A 22,864-nucleotide genomic window follows, 5' to 3' on the forward strand; every position below is an offset into this window, starting at 1 on the left:
ATGATTTCACTGTTCCTATACACGTACCACATGAGTGTACTATGTAGTACTATTACTCTGCATATTTTGTTAACCCTCTTTTACTTTGTTCTTTAATGGTCAGGATCCCCCATATACCACCACAAAGCAGGTATTTTTTGGTTGGTGAATCATTCTTAGCACTGCAGTGATATTGACATGATGGTGTGGTGTTGTTTTTTGTGGTTGAGTTTTTTAAGCAGCACACTGACCTCTGTTTAACTGGTGGACTGTTCTTGTCCAAACCAAAGATGCCCTGTCAAAGGCCAATCTGAGACAACTGATAAAGTACTTGAATATTCATTCATTAATTAATTAATTAATTCATTCATTCATGCCCTGTAAGTGTTTATCCAGTTCAGGATCACAGTAGGTCTGGAATCACTGGGCGCAAGTCAGGAACACAACCTGGATGGGCCACCAGTCCATTACAGGGCAACATGGACACGTTTGTACGTACAGCACAGGACTAGAAGTACAGTCCTGCTCACCATTATTGGCACGCATGAAGTTTAAGTAAATAATGTGGAAAATTTATCAAGTGTAATAGCTTTTTTCTATTGAGAACTCATGTTTGATACAAAAGAGCAAATGATAAACAACGTAAACAAATAAAATGAAAAGGGGAAACAAAAGAAAAACCTAAAGATTAATGCGGCACTGGTATTGGCACCCTTTACTGTAAATTCAGTATGGAAACATTCATTCATTATCTGTAACCGCTTATCCAGTTCAGGGTCGTGGTGGGTCCAGAGCCTACCTGGAATCATTGGGCGCAAAACAGGAATACACCCTGGAGGGGGCGCCAGTCCTTCATAGGGCAACACAGTCACACACACACACATTCACTCACACCTACGGACACTTTTGAGTTCGCCAATCCACCTACCAACGTGTGTTTTTGGACTGTGGGAGGAAACCCACGCAGACACGGAGAACACACCACACTCCTCACAGACAGTCACCCGGAGTGGGAATCGAACCCACAACCTCCAGGTCCCTGGAGCTGTGTGACTGCGACACTACCTGCTGCACCACCGTGCTGCCCCAGTATGGAAACATATTTTGATTAATCTGTGATAAATCACAAATAAGAATCACCTGTGATAAATTGCCAGTGCCCATGTGATATGAATTACCAAATGAATGATGACTACAGTGTTTTAAAAAGCCACATGTTATACCTTGTTCCTTCGTCACAATGGTGAAGACAAAGGAGCTGTGCGAGGGCATCAGAACTGCTATTATTAGCAAGCACAAGACCGCCAAAGTGTATAAGGCCATCTCCAAAGACCTTGGTATACCTGTTTCAACAGTGCGCAATGTTATTAAGAAGTTTGCCAAACAAGAAACTCTCAGTAACCTCCCTTGTGGAGGGAAGAGGAAAAGGTGGTTGGTGCGAATGGTGGAAAAAACATGTGAAACAACCACAGAGCTGAAGGCCCACCTGGAAGAGTCTGGGGTCATGGTTTCAACAAGTACCATACGCTGCATACCTAACCAAGCAGATCTTTATGGGCGAAGACCAAGGAAGAAACTTTGCTGAAGAAAAGACACAATCCTTCTAGGAAAATGTTCTGTGGACAGATGAAACAAAAATAGAGCTTTTTAGCAATGCACACCAACAGTTTACAGACGGCACAATGAAGTGTCGGAAAAGGCCTTCTGCCTTAAACAACTGACTTATCTGCTTAATTAAAAACAATAAAACTTCTTTCAAAGATTTCACAGACACAGGTTTCAGGGAAAATGAGAACAGGTCCCATTTTTTTTTTTTATTTAAGCAGGTTAAGATATAGGCACATTTACCTGCATAGGTCTAGGAAGACATACAAAAAGCATTCATGAAGCTCTCATTTTTATACAGTATTCGGGGTGATACAAATATCACCCCACCCTTTTTTTTATACATTTCACAAGCTGAGTTGGATCCCATTACATCTAGAAAGTACCTTATTCCCCATGTACACATGGCTTCTGCTTCCGGTTAGCTCTTCAGACGTTGTTTATTAGTCACTGTTAGGTTCAAAGTTTGTGTCCTTTTTATTATAAAAAAGTTTCTTATCCTATCCTCGGGGCCATTTTACTCTTTCCCATACTCCCTTTTCTTCTCATTAATTATGTCTTTGTTTTTCACAGCCTTTGATAATCTCTTGACCAACACCTGATATTTTTCCACTCTTTATTTGGGCCTAGAGATCCTTTTAAACTTTTAGACATATGTCAGTTCCTTTAAAGGATAATACAGTTCTATGATTAGTTTTTAAAGGACATTATATATTTTAAATCAATTAGACCCATCAGAAGCGTATCAGGAAAAGGACACCCTACCTACAGTTAAAGGAATACAGTGTAAGAATCGGCTTTTTGGCTCCTGAGCTCTCCCTACCTGCTGCAAAGTGAAATCCATGTTTACAGTGCAGTCGTGAAATCTCAGAAGAAGTTAAATAAGCTTATAGATGGTTACAAAAATGTTTGGAGGCTGTCATCACTGCCAAAGGGTGTGAAACTAAATACTAAGCAGGGGTGTCTTTATTACTGCCCATGCCATGTTTTTTTTTTCTTCCTGTTTCGTCTTTGCAATTAAAACATGTAAGCTGGAAAACATTGTTCATTCATTCATTCGTTGTCTGTAACTGCTTATCCAGTTCAGGGTTGCAGTGGGTCCGGATCCTAACCGGAATCATTGAGCGCAAAATAGGATCACACCCTGGAGGGGGCGCCAGCGTGATGCCTGAAAAACATTGTTCATTCTTACATTACTTTGAACCTCCAATTAAAAAATCCTTATGATATAAATGTGATATTTTCAATTTATTTCCTAAGATAGTACAGGTTACGCAAAAAAAGGAGGGATGCCAATAATGGTGATCAGGACTGTATATTAACAGCCCCCTCCCCCCACCTCTTGCAGATTAATTCTCTGTGATACTCCATTTGAGGTCATGACCGCAAAAGGACAAAGTAAAAGGGAGCAAACAAGTTATGCACAGCATCAATTGGATTTAATCAGTAATTCTAGAACTACAAAGTTATGGTCATAGAGCACTAGCTCTTACAGCAACATGACTTAAACCAGTGGTTCCCAATTTTTTTTTTGCCGTGTCCCCTTTTATAGATAGGAATATTTTTGAGACCTTCACTCTCATACATGTGTACTTTTTGCTTCCAAACACCTCTGGAATAAATTTCTAACTGTAATTCATACAAAATAGCAACTTCTTATTTAACAAAACATAAAGTGATAAGCCACTACAATGGAATTATAAGTGATATACTTTTAATGTATGTAAGCATTTGCCTTGCTGCACTACCCTGCAAGTGCCCCCCCACTTTGGGAACCACTGCCTTATACTATAAAATAAACATGTCAGTGGCAGAAAGTGTAATTATAACAAAGCCAGGTGCGCCCAAATTTTCACCTGTGACTTACGTCTTTGAAGGTGTATATTAACATTCCTCTGGTCCGTAGATGAGCCGTCTGTTGCTGGATCATGACTGCAACGTGAACTACCTCAGCAAAACAGGCGAGAGTCCATTACACATCCTGACCAAGAGGGGGCGCTTTGAGGCCGCCATGACGCTGCTCACCCACGGAGCTAACCCCAACATTAAAGGAGAGCATGGAAACACGGCGCTGCACCTGGCCATGAAGGTACGTGTGATTTGTCCTTACACTGTCAGAAAGTCAGACAATCTAGGGGTCTACTTTTATTTATTAAAGGAACAATCAGTTGTCCAATTGTAAGCCTTAATGGGTCTGTATGGCCATATCCAGAATAAAAGGGTAATAATTGTACATTTTTATAATATAATTGTCTTTAACTAAAAAAAAAATAAAATACATTTCTTATTTTCACCTTTTTTCTGAGTGTGAAGTAAACACAAACATACAGTACTATCACTCTCAGGAAAAAAAAAACACATCATAAGGAGAACGAAAATGTTGAATAAAATTCAATATAACACATTTATGGCAAAAATGGAGATATGAGATTTTGTTTGACGACAGCTTATAGTGAAGGAATTCAGAGTAAATATAGCTTTAAAGTTTTTAAAATCCAGTCCAGAAAGAGAGGTGAATATTTTGTAAGATTTCATTATAGAATGTAAAATAAATTAATATAATTAATATAATGGAGATTAAATTGGGCGTATGAAATCCACACAATTTTAAAATCTACATTTATTTATTTATTTATTGTAGAGTATATGTACCCTTGAGGGTACCACTACAGTAACAGTATTTGTATTAATGAGAAATGACACAAAAAAGTATTGAACACACTTACTGAAATATATTTAATACATCTTCATCATCGTGGTAAATGGCAGCAGATTTTTATCAAGAATGTCTTGGTACATTTGTCCATTCATCCTTCCTTCAATTATATGCAGCATGCCAGTGCCATATGCTGAAAAACAGCCCAACACCATGATGTTACCACCTCCAAATTTCAGTGTTGGTATGGTGTTTTTGGGGTGACATGCAGTGCCTTTTGACTTCCTAACATGGTGTGTATTATGGCATCCAAATAATTTAATTTTGGTCTCATCTGACCAGACTATATTCTCCAAGCTTGTCTAAATGTTTTGTGCAAACTTTAAACGCACTTCAACATGCTTATTCTTCAGCAATGGAGACTTGCGTGGTGAGGCCATGCGTACAGGTCATGGCAGTTGAGTGCATTTCTTATTGTTTTCTCTTTCTTCATGCGGTCATTACTTTTTCCCTGTGTCATTTCTCGTCATTACAAAACTTAATTTATGGACATCTGTGGTTTGATGTCTTTGTGTATGTGGATTGGATGGGTTGTTACTGACATCTGTTTGGTCAGTTGCATCTCTATAAACCGTTCACTTCCACTGGCTTTTTATCTATTTTGTTACATTACAACCTGTATTTAAATGTTTTTTTAATTAGTTCATTCATTACTCGCTTATCCAGTTCAGGGTCGCGGCATGTTTGTTTTTTTTTTTGTTTTTTTTTTTAACTTAATTGTAATTGTAATTTAATCTAAGTTGGCGAAGTGTAATGAGAAAAATATATGAAAATAAATTGGAAATAAAAAACTGAAAATTGGCATGTGCATATGTATTCATCCCCTTTGCTATGAAGCCACTAAAAAGTTCTGGTGCAACCAATTGCCTTTAGAAGTCACATGCTTAGTGAAATGTAGTCCACCTGTTTGCAGTCTAAGTGTCGTTAATTAGTCATGTGTCGTATACTTATTTCACCCGCTGTATGTATATGAGCAGCTTGATAAATAAGACTTAAAGATGTAGTTACTGATTGTCAACAAAAAACACTTTATATAAAATTCAGAAGATGTTTCCTCACAATTCACTAGTTCTCAAGTCTGTTTGTGTGCTCAAAACCTGTCTATTGTGTTTGGGAAGTCCCAGCAGGACCAGACTGGGACAGTTGATCCGGCCGAGTATATTATATTGCTCAGGCCACACTCACAGCTAGTGTATCTGCATGAATATGACTTGTATGTTCTTTTATGTGAATATTAAAGCCAAACAATATACACTTTATAATTATCCACTCTTTAATTACTAGCTCATTCATCAATTAATTAGAAATTTCTATTTATATATGGACAGCACTGTGGTGAAACAGGTAGTGTCGCTCTCACACAGCCCCAGAGACAGCCTTTCCTCAATTTAAGCTGCGCTAAACAAAAACTCAATAGGTTTATTGAGTGCATGAGAGAGGATAAATTGTATGTAAGCTATTTATTTTTTACGTCCTCATTACTGCAGAAAGATGCCATATGTTTTCCTTTCAAATAAAAATTTACAAAAATATGCAAATTACAAAAACCTGAATAGAAAAAGCCCAACATTTAAAAAACACCCAAATATCACTCTGAAGAAGTGTGCCAAATATGATCAACATGCACATACAGGGGGCGCTACAATAGGACAATAACTTAAAATAATTTTGTAATGTATTATAGCAACACCTAAGGATTCAACAGTAACAACAAAATGTATAGATCTTTTCTGAAGCCCATATGAAAAAACTTGTGCATTTTCATAACATATGACAAAAGCATTTTTGAGGCCCAGTATCACCACTCCCCTCTCTGCCTCTCTCTCTCTGATTCAGATTCAAACAGCTTTATTGGCATGACTGTTATTAGAACAATATCGCCAAAGCATTACAGCAAGAACAGAACAGAGAATACAAAGGTAAAATAAAAGCAGCAAATAGTTACCAAATAAGGGACAAAAGTAGTGAATAAAGATTTTGACAATGTTTACAAAAAGATATAACGAATATATATATATAGGAACTGCATCTCTATCTCTACCTCTCCGCTCTCACAGTGACCACACATTCTCGTCTCTCTGGGCAGCCAGGACTGTTTATACCTGCCCTTCTCTATGACCAAGCTGTGGTCACTGAGTCAGTCAGGATCCGTCTCTGCTGTGGGTCTCTGACGCTCTCTCTCATTTTATCTTGTGCTCGCTCTCTCTCTCTACACTGACCAATAAAAAGGATCATAGATCATACACCTTCCAATGCTACCAATATACTAATCAACCATAACATTATGAACACCTCCTTGTTTCTACATTCTCTGTCCATTAACTCAGCTCCACTGACCATAGGACCAATTTGTAGTTCAATAGTTACAGACTGGAGTCTACTTCTAGCTCTGCATACCTTGTTTGTTCCCTTTTGCCCTATTCATCAATGGTCAGGACCCCCAAAGAGCATGTATGATTAAGTGTTGGAGTTTTTAAATCTCTGTGTCAGTGCTGGATTGAGAGTAGTCCAACAACCAAGAACATCCAGCCGTCCACTGATGAAGGACCAGAGGATGACCAACACACACTGCAACATCAGATGATTTACTGTCTCTGACATTACATCTACAAGGTGGACCAACAAGGTGTGTGTGTGTTTAACAAATTGATTTAAACACATTGATTTAAAACTCCTGCCGCATTGCTGTATCTGATCCACTTCTATCAGCACAACACACACTAACACACTACCACCAGATGGCAGTGCTGCACTGAGAATGATCCACCACTTAACTCATACCTGCTAAGTAGGGGTCCAGTTGAGGTCCTGACCATTGAAGAACAGCATGAAAGAGGGGAAAAAGAGTATACAGAGCAACAAATTGTCTGAATGTCTGTAAAAATCAGAGAATAGATTGTAGAAACAAGGTGGTGGTCCTAAAGGTGTGGCGCACACACACTATCCAACATCACTGCAATGGCATGTAAGGCCTGATACTTACAAATGTAAGCTCCTCTACTTTGCACACTCCACTCTTCTCCCCACACACAGACTGAGAGGCCCACAGAGCTCACACTCACAATAACCCCCAACTTATTCTGCTCCACACTCTGCATCTCAAAACACAGTGACTGAGAGGTCCACAGAGAGATCACACTCAGAAATGCAGCATATATGAAAATACCCATTAACATTGCAATGGCATATAAAGCCTCATACTTGCAAAAGTAAGCAAAATTTACTCAAAGACTGCGAGGAACCTGTAAATCGCCTCTTGCTATGTTATTGGCTCATATTTGCTGTTTCAGATCACTTAAGGGGGTGGCACCTTGTTGCAGCAGGTAGTGTTGCAGTCACATAGCTCCAGGTGACTGTCTGTGAGGAGTTGGTGTGTTCTCCATGTGTCCGTGTGGGGTTTCCTGCAGGTGCTCCGGTTTCCTCCCACAGTCCAAAAACACACGTTGGTGGGTAGATTGCCAACTCAAAATTGTCCGTAGGTGTGAGAATGTGAGTGAATGTGTGAGTGCGTGTGTGTCTGTGTTGCCCTATGAAGGACTGGCGCCCCCTCCAGGGTGTATACCTGCCTTGCGCCCAATGATTCCAGGTAGGCTCTGGACCCACCACGATCCTGAACTGGATAAGCAGTTACAGATAATGGATGGATGGAGATCACTTAAGGTAGAAATGGTTCCAAACTTGGGAGATAGCTAACTGTATAAGTGCTACAAAACTAAACAACTCAAGTAACAAATGAGTTTCTGTGGTAATTCAATAATAAAAACTTACAGGCAAGTTAAATTTCAGCCATGTAAAAACAATAGTCATTGTTGTCCCCCAAACATATCATTCCACCTTAAAAGACGCAGAGCTTAGGGCTGTTTCACCACAATTGTAGACATTCCCTTAAAATACGTAATAGACACATAGAACATCTAAACCCAGGTGCCTCAAAGCTTGAGATTTGTCCAGCCCAGATTTCAAACAAGAAACATGTCTTGGCTGATGAGCTACATTTAATGTAAAGGGAAAATTTATTCTGTCCTTTTAATGACCTCACTTTGTTTGTGTGCTTGTTTTTCTGCTGTAGTTGGATAACATGGATCTGATTAAAGCTCTGATTGTGTTTGGAGCTGACGTGGAAGTGCACAATGACCTTGGAGAGACACCAGGACTTATAGCAGCCCGGACCAGCAAAGGTGAGAGACGGAGAGAAAGGGAAAGGAGGAATTGGGAGCAAAAGGAAGTAAGGAGGAAGAGGGAGGTAGGGAATTAGACAAAGAGAGAGTCAGAAAGATAATTGTATGAGGAAGAGAGAGACATGAGAGAAAGAGCAATATCTGTGAGAAATGAGTAAGAGGTGAGGGAGAGGAGAGTGAGAAAGAGGGAGGCAAGGGGAGTAAATGAAAGTAGGATTGGAGAGAGAGGGGAAAGCTATGAGAATGAGGGAGGGGGAAAAGAAAGATGAGAAAAAAGAAATAAGAAAGAGACAGACGAGAAAGAAATAAAGATATATGAGAAGTAAGGAGGAAGGAAAAGTGAGAGAGATGGGGAAAGGAGAGAAAAAAAAATAAGTGAGAGATGGGAGAGGGAGACCAATATGAGAACGTTTTGGAAGAGAGACACAGGTGAAAGAGTTGAGGGAGAGGAAGGAGAGAGATTGAGACTGTATACATGTGAATGTTGAAAAGTGAGTCAGCATCAGTTATGAATGTTCATAATGGTCTTGCGCATGACATTATGAGGCATGTGAAAATGTAAATAGCAAGCTAATGTTTTGCTGAAAATACAGTATTTATATTCAGTTGTAAATATTGTATTAACTTTCATTACCTGATTAATGTATTCCATGGTACAGCGTGAGCTATGTTGTGCTACATTACAGTGTTTTGAAAGGCTATAAAATTATCAGTTCATGGGGTTTCCAAGCATACTTGTCCTTTTTTTTTTTAAATTAAAAAGTGTTTGAAGGGTTGTTTTTTACAGACATTTTCTCAGTGAGCTTTAAAGCAATAATTTGGCAAAAATAAAATATAATATACACACTTTTCAATTTGCATCAAATTTATTAAATATTTTTTCAAATACTTATTCAAAAAACCTATTTCCAGAAAAGTTGGGCCATTTTTGGTAAAATGCCTGCTTTGCACTCCCACAAATGTGGGACAGGGGCAAAATATCAGTGAATAGATTATAGGAAACATAGGTCGCTCTGGATTTAAACATCTCACTATAAGCCAGTGCATATAAAATGAACAAGAGCAAATATTGGTCATTGCTCATCACTTTAAGTGAAGCTTCATTTTTTGTAAAGAATTTAGGTCTTTTATATTCTACCATGCTTGTTTTTGTAAAACGATTCAGAACTACTAGTCCATGTAGAGTAAGGCTGGACACGTGTTGGTTGAGCGTGATCCCCATGCCTCCAGATGGCACTGCATAAAAAATTGTTATGCCTCACTGATAAACATAGCAGCCTATTGTCCAAGTTACAAACAAGTCCAAAATACAAACAAGTTGTTTACTGAAAACAAGAAAAAAGCATTGAATTCATTTATTTTTAATAATTTTATTTATTAATCTTTCTTTTTTACAAATGTCCCAACATTTCTGGTAATGGGGTTTAGTTAAAGTATGTTTGCCTTCAGTTGTGCACTGGAGCTTTGATACTGATGTGGTTATGTCTTTCTCAGAAGCTCCAACTTAAACATTACCAGGTCTTAAGTAAGTTCGGAATTTATTTTGCATGGAAGCATTTGCTTCATGTCCTCAGAGGTTGCTGGCACTGTGTGATTAGTGGAGTCCTAGATAACGCAGGGTATTGAGTGAGGTTTTCCTTTGACATTGTGCTGATAGAATATTGTTAGCATTAGTCGCAGAGGTCCAGTGCAAAACCAAACACAAAGGACATGCGTGAAAACTCTATATTTTAATATTTATATGCATGGTTTTGATTTGTGTTCTCACGTACTCAATTCATTTGTTCATCTACTCTCTCCTTTTACTCTTTCTCTCTCCTTTCTTCTTGTATATTCCTCTGTCTCTCTGTCTCTCTCTCTCTCTCTCTCTCTCTCTCTCTCTCTCTCTCTCTCTCTCTCTCTCTCTCTCTCTCTCTCTCTGAATGTATGTGCATGTGTTGGACTCATTAACCCGTGGCTTTGTTTAAAGGCCCAAATCGTAAGGTGTTGTTAAAGATGCTGTGTAGTGTTGGGGTTGAGCGCTGTCATCCTCCATCCCCTGATATCCTGCTCCCCAACACCAGGAGAGCTCAACCTTCCACCATAGGTAACACCCCCAAAAACTAATGTTTAAACAGTTCTGGATTCTTTCTGCCTCACTCCTCTCTCATAGGTAAAGCTTTGGCAGTCTGCACCATGCTTAATACACTATATGTCCAAACCTATGTACACACTCTGCATAATTAGTCCATTCTGCTACTTTAAGGTGTAAGCAAAAGTCACCTGTTGGTCATGCTCAATGCTAAATGTTGTCCAGAGGAATTTAAAGCACTGATCTAAAAATATTTGGCCATATAGTGTATACAGAAACAGAGAGGTATTGTCTTAATAGAAGCTGCATCTCTATGATCAAGTGGCTACTGAGATGTTTCTATAAAATCTGTTGACTGGAACTGCTTATTCCCACTGAATATTGCAAAAATCAATCATGTCTGACTGCTATTATCATGGCCGAGATTCATTAAAAGCAGATTGTTTTTTAAATTTTAATATATTTAGGACATCAGAAAATACAGAACATGCCTGGAAAGTACATTTAGTTAAGATATTGTGCAATCTTAACTTTGATCCATTAGTGTTACCAGTCCATTGCTAAAGCCTATACAACTCTTCAATTCCCGTATATAAGCTTTAAGAGTTTGTAGATGTCCACAGTAGCCAAGTTGTAGCTTAACATGACCATCCATTTTGTGCAACAATTTCTCAGTTGCACAAGTCCGTCGTTGTCATGAGTTTGGCCTGAGACAACAATTAGAAATATGTCAGCTAACCTAAGATCTTGCCTGTGCTTCCCTGGTAGGGTTCGATGATGTAATTTACACAGCAGCTGCCCTCTCTGCCATGAGTCAAGGTCGCATGGAAATAGATGGCTTCAAAACAGGATGCCAGAGGTAAACTAATAATTATTGTAATTGATTTATACTTAATTTATACTTATAATTTATATATAATGAAATTAATAAGAAATCTAACATCTGTTTTAAGAAATTGAAAATAATGGCTGGGGCTATATATATATAATATTATTATTAGTATTATATATTTTTCATTATATATATTTTTTCTGGGTCCTTCAGTTTTTACAAAGACACATATCAAGAGGTCCTGTCCAAGGTGTGTCCCAATGATTCCAGCTGGACCCATCTTGACTGTATTTAGGATGAATTGGATGAAGGATGTACATTATGTCAGTTATAATCATTTTTCTTTACTACAGACACGTGAAAACAATAACATACTAAATATCTAACACTTCAAAAAGCTCCTTATGTCGATGCATATTTGTTGTGACAGTAGCTATTGCTCTCAGAACTCTGAGAGTGACAATATAAATCATGTCTAAATGATTTGTACTTGGTATTTACAAGCTAGTTTAAGTGAAGGGAGTTTTTTCACTGTAGATGCATGTTTACAAAGGACTTATTTATGTTTTTTAATGATGAAAATTGCAGAAATAATATTTTGTAACGGTTTATGAATTATTGAGCAGCCTTAATCTGTGCATCTCTCTCTCTCTCTCTCTCTCTCTCTCTCTGTCTCTGTGTGTGTGTCACTCTCTGTCTAAAGGATGGACAGGTTGCTCTGTTTGGATGGAGGAGGCATTAAAGGCTTGGTGCTGATCCAGATGTTGATTGCATTAGAGAAGGCATCAGGCAGGCCAATCAGAGAACTATTTGACTGGGTTGCTGGAACCAGCACAGGAGGCATTCTGGCCCTGGCTATAGTCCATGGTGTGTGTGTGTGTGTGTGTGTGTTTGTGTATAAAAGAGAGAGAGAGACAGAGATAGTTTGTTTTTGTTTAAACCATCTGTGAAAATTAAATGTATTTGTGGGAATTATGTAAACAAACAGGTGTGTAATTGTTTATGTGTCTGCTGCATCTGGTGTTTGGAAATGTGTGTGTGTGTGTGTGTGTGCCCTTGTGCACACATGTACTGGCAATATTATAATGGCTGTTCTTTTTAAACAGTTGAATACACACTGTGTTTGTATGCTGACCTTGTACTTTAATTGGTCATTTTTATCAGAAACCACATATATGAACTTTGTATGTTTATAGGCACAAACTCTTGCTAATCTGATGCAGCACAATTCATAATTGGACAGTCTCTGGCCACAGGACCATTGTTGTCCAGATTTAGTTGTGTATCATTCTTAACATATCAGTCATCCTAATCTGTGTGTGTGGTTTTACAAACACCAGTGTCAATGCTTGCTGGAGAGTGCCAAAAAGGATCCAGACAAGAGAATGGTAACCAGTTGTATTCTGGTGCCTTAACTCCTTTTTTATCAATTTTACATTTCCACCTTATATGGTGCCGATATATGTTTTTCAATCAATGTTTTCTCTTTTAACTTAAACTTAAAAAGCCTGTTAGACCTGAGTGTTTGGCTGAAGCTAAAGTGTAAGTTATACTTACTTTGTGTATAACTGTTTTGTATAACGCTTTGTGTGTATGTGTGTGTAGGGAAATCGATGGAGTATCTGCGCTGTCTGTACTTCCGGATGAAGGAGCAGGTGTTTAAGGGGTCAAGACCCTACGAGTCTGGCCCTCTAGAGGAATTTCTGCAGAAAGAGTTTGGAGAGAACACCAAGATGACTGATGTTAAACACCCCAAGTAAATTGTCTCTTTCACACATGAAAAGCACAGAATTTGTAGAGAAACAACTTTTTTGCGTCAGGTGCCCTCTTGCCGCAGGAAATGAAACGCATGATTTAGGCATGGGCCACCACGTGAGCAGTGTGTGCAGGAAAAACTCCAGAACATTTCTTGCTTCGTTCTCACATGCACTGTTTCTGATTTTGCCCAGAGTTTTTACTAGGGTGCTAGGAGGATAAAGTCTGAGTAATGTTGTGGGTGTTTGTGTTCAAACATACAGCTCCTCTGGGTAATTGTGAAACTCTTATGTGCAGATTAATATGCACACTTTTTTGATGGTATAGAATGGCTGAGGAATATATTGATGAATATAAAAAATATTTGAATTTGAATACTCTTTTTGCAGTGAAATTTGACTCAAATTTGTGCAACTTAGATGAATAAGTGTCAATAAGTGCTCTGTATGTTATTCATCTTAACAAATTATATGTTATCTACTACCCAACCTGGGGGAGACAAACTATATAGGAATGTTTGTACATGGTTAGAAACCTGTTAAATAAATCAGAAATTTGGCCACTTTGGAAATATCTATAGCCCTCTTCTCTGTCCTACTCTCTTTGTTTCTCTCTCGCAGGGTGATGGTGACCAGTGTTTTAGCAGACAGGCACCCAGGGGAGCTGCATATCTTCAGAAACTATGAACCTCCTCCCCTGCCCAGAAACCCTCCATATGTTTCTAGTGCCACCTTTAAACCACTCACCATACCAGAGGGTAATATACACACACCACAAGCTTTCCAGATAGGGTTGGGCAACATGGCCAAAGTATAACATCAAATATTTTTTTAAGCATACATGATAAGTTTCACAACATTTTGACACAATTGACTAGTAATTTAACGGTTAAAAACACCCATTATAATTCTGTTCAGCTTTTCAAATACTATGCTGCATGGAATCCAGGTATTGTTTTTTTCCAGTTATATATTTTTATGTTCATTTTGTACACGTACACGTGTTTCTGATGTTTACTCTTTTCTGTGAAAGCAGTGGAATGTGATTTTTTTTTTTAATAAATAAATAAATCACATAATCATTTGAAATGAAATATAAATCATGGCTTAATATTTTGATATTTGGATTTGGACACCATCAAGTGTGGGGATTACCACCACAACAGGCACCAACAACCTTGCAGCCACAGCTCCGTTTATCCAGTTATGGATAAACTGTGACGGGCACAGGAATCCAATAACTGAACACCACTCTGATTCAGATCAGGAGGGCTGTTCCTCCCAATCATGCCTCCCCACCAAGTCCCCCAGCAAAACAGTTGAATCCCCAGAAAAAGTATTTTCCAGCATCCCTTCTAGGATCCCCAAAAGGCCAAGTACTCAGAACTGCTGTTCTCAGAACTGTCAGAACCCGTTCTCCAACCCGAAGATGCAGGAAAATTACCCTATCGTCCACTGGGGTAAACCCCAACTTACAGGCTCTGAGCTGAGGGGCTATGAGTAAGCACACTCCTGCCCTACACCAGAGTCAAATTTTCATCCCGCCTCCCTCGAGGAGATTTGTTCCAGAGCCCATATTGTATGTCGAGGTGAGCCCAACTATATCTAGCCAGTACCTCTCAACTTCATGCACCAGCTCAGGCTCCTTTCCTACCAGAGAGGTTACATTCCTACCAGAGAGAGTAGAGAAGTAACCCAGGATCAGAACCCCAGGGTCCCCACCTTCAGCTGACACCTGATCCACATTGCACCAGACCCAGATTACTACCTCTCCCACAGGTGGGAGGCCTATGGGAAAATGGACCAGCGACCAGGCACTCGCCGAGGAGCTCCTCCCTCAGGCCTGGCTCCAGGATGGGCCCCTGGTAACCCTCGTAGTCATAGGCACTCAAAAACCCCTCCACCACTTTAAGGTGGTGATTCAGGGAGGGGACTAGGTAAATCCATTTACATTAAGATATGAATGAAATATTTAATCCAGCTAGTCATTATTTGTTTATTACAAATGCTGTATGAGTGCATTAATACGTTAATTTGGGGGAGCTCGTTCCAACCCACAATCTTTGAAATAAAACAAAAGTCAGTCTGTAAACATGGGATAAAATTAGTTTTTGTTTTGTGCTGTGTCTTAAACAGATAGCAGGCACTCGCTGCAGTGTTGTCCCTCCTCCTTTTCGGAGTCTCTCCCATTACAGTACTGGACCACATTTATGTGAGAGTGTGAAAACAAGGTTAAACAGAGCAAAGCAATTTGTTCTAATTAAATATGGTGAAAATTAGTACAGAAAAAGTGAACCAAGTAAAAATGTCTAAAAAGCAAAGCTTCTGTTCACTCACACCTCATTCCTGAGAGCCTTACATTTGTAGTAAACAGAGGTATATTCTCATTTAAAGGAACAGGAACTGAAACCTGTTTTTAATAAGGATATTTAGATAGGTTAAAAATGGAGCTGTGTTGTTTTATCCTGGTATTCAGACCAAGGCATTTCACAGACAAGCAACATTCATAAATATTATTCTGAGTTCCTGTTAAGAATTGTATTATATGTCTCAATTTCTGCTCAGGAGTTTTTAATGTATATTTTTCAGACACTTTTTTATTTGCATGCACACATACACGAGGCCCCTGGAGTAGAATTGGTGATATATTATACTCCACATGAAAAACAGAGATTAATATATAGTATATATTTGTAACCAAGGTATAATTCCTCCTCCTGAAAATGTATTTTTTTTCTTTTCCAGCAGCAAAGATATTTTGTGTATGTGTGTGTGTGTGTAGCCTCTCAGTGTTGTTGTTGTTGCAGGCTGGGAAGATGAGGATGTGTTGATAGTAGGATACACTCAGGAACCTTTGAGGAAACGTAGAAAGGTGACAGAGGAAGGTGTGTGTATTTGTGTGAGTGAGAGAGCTAGAGAGTAGGAAAGAGGAGGGTCACAGAGAGAGAGAGAAAAAACACACTTGGTGAATCTAGTTGTCACTGCACCTGGAAGCCTAATTACATTCTTTCTTCAAGGAATAGGTATTGGGTTATCCATTTATATTTATCATCATCATTTCATCTAAATCTCTCTCTCTCTCTCTCTCTCTCTCTCTCTCTCTCTCTCTCTCTCTCTCTCTCTCTCTCTCTCTCTTTCTTTCTTACTTTCTCAGAACAGATAGTGTGGCGTGCTGCCCGCTCAAGTGGAGCTGCCCCCACATACTTTCGGCCAATGGGGCGCTTCCTAGACGGAGGGCTGCTGGCCAATAACCCAACACTGGATGCCATGACAGAAGTCCACCAGTACAACAAAGCTCTTAATGCTCAGGTATTACTTTATCCTCAGAACACCATATGGATGGCCGTTGTAACAGGTCTGGTGAGAAAATTAGGTCTTGACCAGTATATAGGTCGTAGGACATGCAGAATTATTGGATTCGACTGATAAAATCACAGATAATGTCTTTTTTGTTTCTGTCACGGCACAACCACAATTCAAATTGGTGACCTCTTAATGAGGCTGATGAGCGCTAATGATAATTTGTGATAAAGGGAAACCAAAATTGATTGATTGATTTATTTTTTTTTTTTTAAGTCTTTATTATTCATTCAGATAACAGACAGTGATAATCAAAAACAGACACATTGTACTGTTCACATCAGCTGCTAGCATTACGGAAACCTAGATCTTCAGAAGACGCCTAATAATTTCTGTGAAATGAAATATCTTCAGTCTTTAATTTCTTTTTAAAAAACATAATGGTTCTGTCCCAAAAACTAGTGAGCTTTCTACATAGAGATCATTTTATGTCACAGTCAGCGAGTTGCCGACACGTAGGCTGTCCCAGTTCTTAGATACCATAAATGTGCTGCCTTAAACTGGCCTTAAACTAAATTTTAAGTCAGCAAAGAATGAAGAATCCATCACATTGACACGCTGAGGCGACTCTAGCTGCTGAGGTGAGTAGACACTGGTCATGCACAGTAGGGGGGAACAAGCTCTAACTAGAGCGTCCCTATATTCTGCCTTATGAGGACAGATGTCCAATAGAATGCTGCCCCCTTAAACAGCTGCCTACTTCGTCAGTCTCTGTATGGGCAGCTCACTAGATTTTTTTTTTTTTTTTTTTTGCAATTTTTTTTTTATTTTGCGCCCAATGATTCCAGGTAGGCTCTGGACCCACCGCGACCCTGAACTGGATAAGCGGTTACAGATAATGAATGAATGAATGAATGTTCATGTTTGGATCTTCATTGGAGCTGAGCTTGTCAAACACTTTTTGTGTTGTAAATTTACACAGCTAATAATGACTAATTCACCTCACCTAGTGTGTGTGTGTGTGTGTGCGCATTTCAGGGTCGGGGGGATGAAGTGTGCAAGCTGGGTATTGTGGTCTCTCTAGGAACAGGGAAACCTCCACAGGTGATGGTCAACTCGGTGGACGTGTTCCGACCCACCAACCCTTTGGAGCTGGCTAAGAGCTTTGTGGGTGTTAAAGAACTGGGAAAGATGCTGGTGGACTGTGTAAGCACACACACAAACAAACAAGCAAAAGGCACTTTTAAACCCACACTTCAGGTATTCATTCTCAATTTACAGTAGTTGTATCAAATAATATTTGGCTATGAGGCCCATAACTGAATAATAAATCTGTAGAATAAAAAATGTTGTCATCAATGCATTTTTTACAGCAGGGTTCGATTCCCAGCTCGGGCAAGAATGCTTACACTACATTGTAACATGAATAAAAATGTAATTTTGCCATGGCAAATAATTTCTGCCAAACACCATGTAACTAGAACAAAATGTTGTTGTTTTGCAGTGCACTGACTCAGATGGCTGTGCTGTAGACAGAGCTAGAGCCTGGTGTGAGATGGCTGACATGAACTACCACAGGTAATGAAATATGCTTTGTCTGTTGGCATCAGGCAATACACTGAAAGTTAGTTTTATTTTTGGTTTGCAAGATCGAATGCAACACAAAGGTACCTTCCAACTTTAGGCTCCAAACTCATTTTCTCTCTCTCTCGTTCTCTCTCGCTCTCTCTCTCTCTCTCTCTCTCTCTCTCAGGTTGAGTCCTCAGCTCTCCAGTGAGGTCATGTTGGATGAAGTGAATGACGCAGTTTTGGTGGACATGCTGTGGGAGACTCAGATGTACTTGTATGAGAGTAGAGATATCATCCAGATGATCTCCCAGCAGCTACTGCAGCCCTAAAAGAGAATGTGAGGTTGTTATAGAGAGTTACAAAGAGCAAACAGAATAATAGTACACTCAAATGCAAAAGTTGACCAATTTAATATGTTTTTACATATAAACCTTATGGTATATTGCGGAGAAAATAAAAAAGAAAATGCCGTGGGCATAATATGTTAAATATGGCTAATAACTAGCAATTGTGCATTAAAATGTGTTGTACTTATTTTTACTTAGAATGTCAGCTATTCAGCAATTTGATTAGGTCTATGCAATTTTTTGCACATTAACATAGAGAAGCCCAGTGCTACTCTGACACAATAGCTAGGATTATCCCTTTTTCTTTAAATTACAGAAACAAAAATTACTTACAAAATGTCTATAAATTATCTATATTTTCATTGAAATTCATGACAAACTGTGATAGTCAGTACAAAGTAAGAATTTCTCTTCTTAATTAGAGTGCATTTTCTGAGCAGCACGGTTTATTATTAGAAACTCTTGATTGGACACAGCATACCTGAGAGGAGTACTTCCATTTCAGCCTTTTGCAATTAAGTAATCTCAAAAGGGCCACAATGCAGTTTCAATTAAAGGGTGATTAACAAGAGGCTGTTTGCTCGGAGAGGATGAAAACAGATTCAGCACTGGAGCTACACAGATCACAGCGCTCTTTTCTTGTGGTTGTGGTTTAACACCTTGGTGTTCTTAGTGTTTTTGGCATTATGGTTTTTCTATCAAAGCATTTGTATGCTATTATTTTGGTTATAGGTGCAGTTGAAAATTTAGACCATTCCGCAGACATGTCTTGATATGACATGAAATCTAAATCCAAGTTTGATTTCTCTATGATAGAAATAAATGGGATTTTTGAAAATGACTGCTTTCATACCCTGTGGTAAAACAAATGGTTTGTTTTGTCATAAAGACCTTTTTCTTCTAAAGGTAAAATCCTCTGAATAAAGCCATTAGGACAAGACATGTTGGGTTTTAAACCGTTTTGTTTACCTCAAGGCATAGTAGCAGTCTTGTTGTTGATATTGCTATTCATTTCTCTCAAAGTGTAATTTAGCTTAGACCTGGAATTCCTTTTATAAGAACTACATGACTTGTGAATGTCAACACAAGTTCAGTTGTCTACAAGTATATTTTTTTGCTTTGAACACTAAGATCAAATGTTAGATGGGCATTTCAAGACATCTGTAATGGAGAATGGATTAATGATTGTAATCCCCCTTCGATCAAAATCATAATGTGAACAGAAAGCAGCCTTTTTATTTTAGCATGGTTTTGCTGACAGCACTGTGCTTGGTAGTTTGTTTATAAATATCTAAACTGGGATTTTAAATGGCCAGTTAGCTATAAAATTGGCAAGCAATGTGTGTTCTATGCTGTGTTTATATGTTCTCAGTAGACGGACAGCAAACCAAATATCGTATTTTTTCAGTGGAGTTCCAATGGACCTTGCCATAGTTGTCAGCTAAGCCAAGGTCAGGGTCAAGAGTTGTTGTTAAGATATTTATTTCTTCAGAAACAAGTGTCCAAATACCATGTAGTTGTACTAAGTCATGTACAACAAATTCAGATTTCTACAAAATTACATTTTTATTCAAATGTTGGCTAATACCATTGCCCTGCACATGACCAAAACACACTTTCACCATAGCAACCAGACACACATGATCAATATATTTGCTGATGTCAATGTCAACATGTAATCCATGCATTCATTATAGAAAAAGCTATCCAGATACAGTTCATTGTTTCATATTCATATTTATCTGTATCTTTATATACATACATATATATATTTTTTTCTATGTAAATTGCCCTTCATCACACATGATGCTGAAAAAATTATTAAAATGATTAAGACTAATTCAGGAACCATTTAACTTTAGTTCAAAAATAGATTATTTATTCATTTGAAGAATTTGCCCTAGGTGCCCATAAATATGAAAGGTTGTTTATTATCTAGTGTGATTCAGCCAGGAATAGAGGTGAAGTCCTATTCCTGTGTTGGTAGATGGCCTGTATGACTTGTCACTAACTGGTAATATATCTTTGATTTGAGTCAGTACCAGATGCATTAGAGTTAGAGAGAACAACTGGTGGATCGATAGTCCATTACATAGCATGATGCTAGCCAACATTGGTGTCCTTTAGCTAACATAACTGGCTTTTTAATGTGGTTCGCCAAAAGAACCGGCTTGATGACTGGCTTGATTTTGGAGAACAACTAGCATGACCAATAGCCTTTTTGTGTGTGTGTGTCAGCACCATCGCATAAACCATAGGAAGGTCACACACAACTTTTTTATTTTTATTATTTGTTTTCCTAGCTAATATTCAATTCTAAAATCAAAATTCTGATGCCTTAGATTTATAGAAGTAAACTGACCTACCTGTAATGGACCCTCTTCAAAATGTACAACTCTGTTTTAACCACATATTATAAAAAACTTGTATTTTTGTATGTTCTGTTACATTCAGATCTAATTTCATGTACTTGATGGCAAAACAAATGTTTACGTTGCATTAGTATAGCCACCTTTCACTCAGCACATAATAGAAATGAGCAAGTGGTGTTGTCCTCCAAACATGTTGAGCTCCAATGGAGTTACATTAACAGCAGTTCAAAAACGAGTGTGAGCTGGCTTCACATGTCTTGGATGAAGACGTGGCTACTGTTCATGTTTATTTTATCATAAAGAAGGAAGGCTTTTTCTGCTTCCTGGTTTATCAGAAAGCAGATTGGCTGTTTTTACTGAAGGGCATTTTCATTCTTTTTTTTTTCTTTTTAAAGCCAGTGAACACTCCCTTTTCCATTTAACAAGTATCTGTTTGTGGGTTGGAAATAGCTGACTGTGGGCATATTTTTAAACAAGCCAGTATGTTTTAATGTTAAACTTAAACAAGATTCACCAAAGTAATCTTTGTAGCAAATCTGAGTGTTATTACAAATGGAAATGCTTCAGGTTTAGGCTTCATGAAAAAATCTGTACCTAACAAGTAGTAATTTTACAAGAAAAGTTCCCTTGAATGACGACACTCATGCTGCCTCTGATATTATTATCCAGCTTCTTTGTTTGTGTGTTTATTTTTGAATTTACCTCTGTTTCCTGACATTGTGGGTTATGTTAGCTTCGTGTATCGTTGATGAATGTGAGTCCAGACTGACTATACTATCCGAGTGACTGTGTTTTATACTCATCTATTAAAACTGCACTGAATACAAATCTATTCATTAAATCTAATTTCTATGAAATGTAAATCTCTTCATTAAAAGGTTTCATTTATTCAGTTTCAGTCTGTGTGTTTTGGTCAGAGATGACTACATCTGAGCTTTAAGAATGTATAACAAATGATTTTAGATACCTGCTCATCCATCATTTCTCTGAAATTGAGAGTGGATTTCCATCAATCCAGGGAAAATTTGGCCAGCTTCACATTATAGGGCATTTGCACATTATTTTGGGGATCTGGAGCTCTTACGAACCCAAAATTTGTCAAGGATTGTTTATTTTTTTATTATTATTATTATTTTTTATATTATTATTACTATTGTTTGTCTGCCTAGAAAACTATGGGATAAAATGTGTCATTCTGATGTTGTTCTGTATCTTATATAAAGTGCAAACACTTTAGAATTGTTATGCCTCCTCTTCTGAATTTCTCACAGCTCTTTTGTGAGGCCACAAAGATGAGGTTAAGAGTGAAACAAACACAAAGGCATGAAGAAATGAGAGTACTGAGTGGAAACAGCACAAAAGAGAACAGAGAACTGAGTGAAAATAAATGAAATCAGAGCTTCTGCTCCTTGCTCCTCACTCCTGGCTGCCTTGTGCTGAACTGGGCCGTGGCTCATTCTCAGTTAAAGGAAATAGCACTGAAACTAGTGGTTCTGAAAAGGGTTGTTTAAACAGGGGGAGAATGGGGTTGTGTTGTTTATATGTCCCCTTTCCAGTAGATGAATTCACTAATTATGAGTGGGTGTCCACAACTTTTGAGCATATAATGTAGTTCAAACTATTCGGTCAATGAAAATGGGACCAAAGGACCACCTGTATACAAGAACTGGCAAACATTTTAACACCGTTTCCATGATTAGAGGCAACCTCAGAAAACCAAAAAAAAAAAAACTGTCTAAAGCTTTAAATAAATAATTGTTTCTGATTTTGGGCCAGACCAAGATCAAATCTTATCCAGGATATAATGAGTATAATGGGAAGATCTGTAATTTAAATCGATGGCCTAATTCATTCTATGAAAATTTCTCTAATTTAAACTGACAATCTAATTTGGTCTGAGGTGGTTCATTTGCTTCTTCAACTTTGGGTTTGTGAAGGATTTGATAATTACCCTGTGAACACTGCATTACAATGGGACTGTCCACTCCTGACTTATAATAATAAAATAAATTTAATATAATAATAGAAACAGGACAGAAATAAATGATAAAAATATTTATTTTGTTGTAAACAAAAAAATAAAGTGTATGTGTGTTTAAAATATGCTAAAATTAAGCTGTGGCAGCTTTTATAGGAACTTT

At 38.2% G+C, this 22,864-nt stretch overlaps 1 protein-coding gene across 4 annotated transcripts in view; it reads left to right on the forward strand.

The window, feature by feature from the left end:
• Window positions 1–21,705, forward strand: part of LOC136677219 (85/88 kDa calcium-independent phospholipase A2-like) — a 31,021-nt gene extending 9,316 nt beyond the window's left edge. For 2 of the 4 annotated variants that reach the window (XM_066654688.1, XM_066654687.1), the window contains 12 exons: window positions 3,491–3,673; window positions 8,370–8,478; window positions 10,448–10,564; window positions 11,318–11,408; window positions 12,085–12,248; window positions 12,987–13,137; window positions 13,757–13,893; window positions 15,943–16,020; window positions 16,290–16,444; window positions 17,474–17,641; window positions 17,940–18,013; window positions 18,189–21,705. In XM_066654688.1, coding sequence (XP_066510785.1) covers window positions 3,491–3,673; window positions 8,370–8,478; window positions 10,448–10,564; window positions 11,318–11,408; window positions 12,085–12,248; window positions 12,987–13,137; window positions 13,757–13,893; window positions 15,943–16,020; window positions 16,290–16,444; window positions 17,474–17,641; window positions 17,940–18,013; window positions 18,189–18,333 — 1,572 coding nt within the window. In that variant the 3' untranslated portion in view covers window positions 18,334–21,705. Of the gene's footprint in view, window positions 1–3,490; window positions 3,674–8,369; window positions 8,479–10,447; window positions 10,565–11,317; window positions 11,409–12,084; window positions 12,249–12,986; window positions 13,138–13,756; window positions 13,894–15,942; window positions 16,021–16,289; window positions 16,445–17,473; window positions 17,642–17,939; window positions 18,014–18,188 lie in introns of those variants that run through there. The other 2 variants (XM_066654689.1, XR_010796343.1) reach the window with 2 other exon arrangements.
• Window positions 21,706–22,864: the final 1,159 nt, after the last annotated feature.

This window comes from Hoplias malabaricus, chromosome X2 (assembly GCF_029633855.1).
Source record: "Hoplias malabaricus isolate fHopMal1 chromosome X2, fHopMal1.hap1, whole genome shotgun sequence".
Lineage (NCBI taxonomy): Eukaryota > Metazoa > Chordata > Actinopteri > Characiformes > Erythrinidae > Hoplias > Hoplias malabaricus.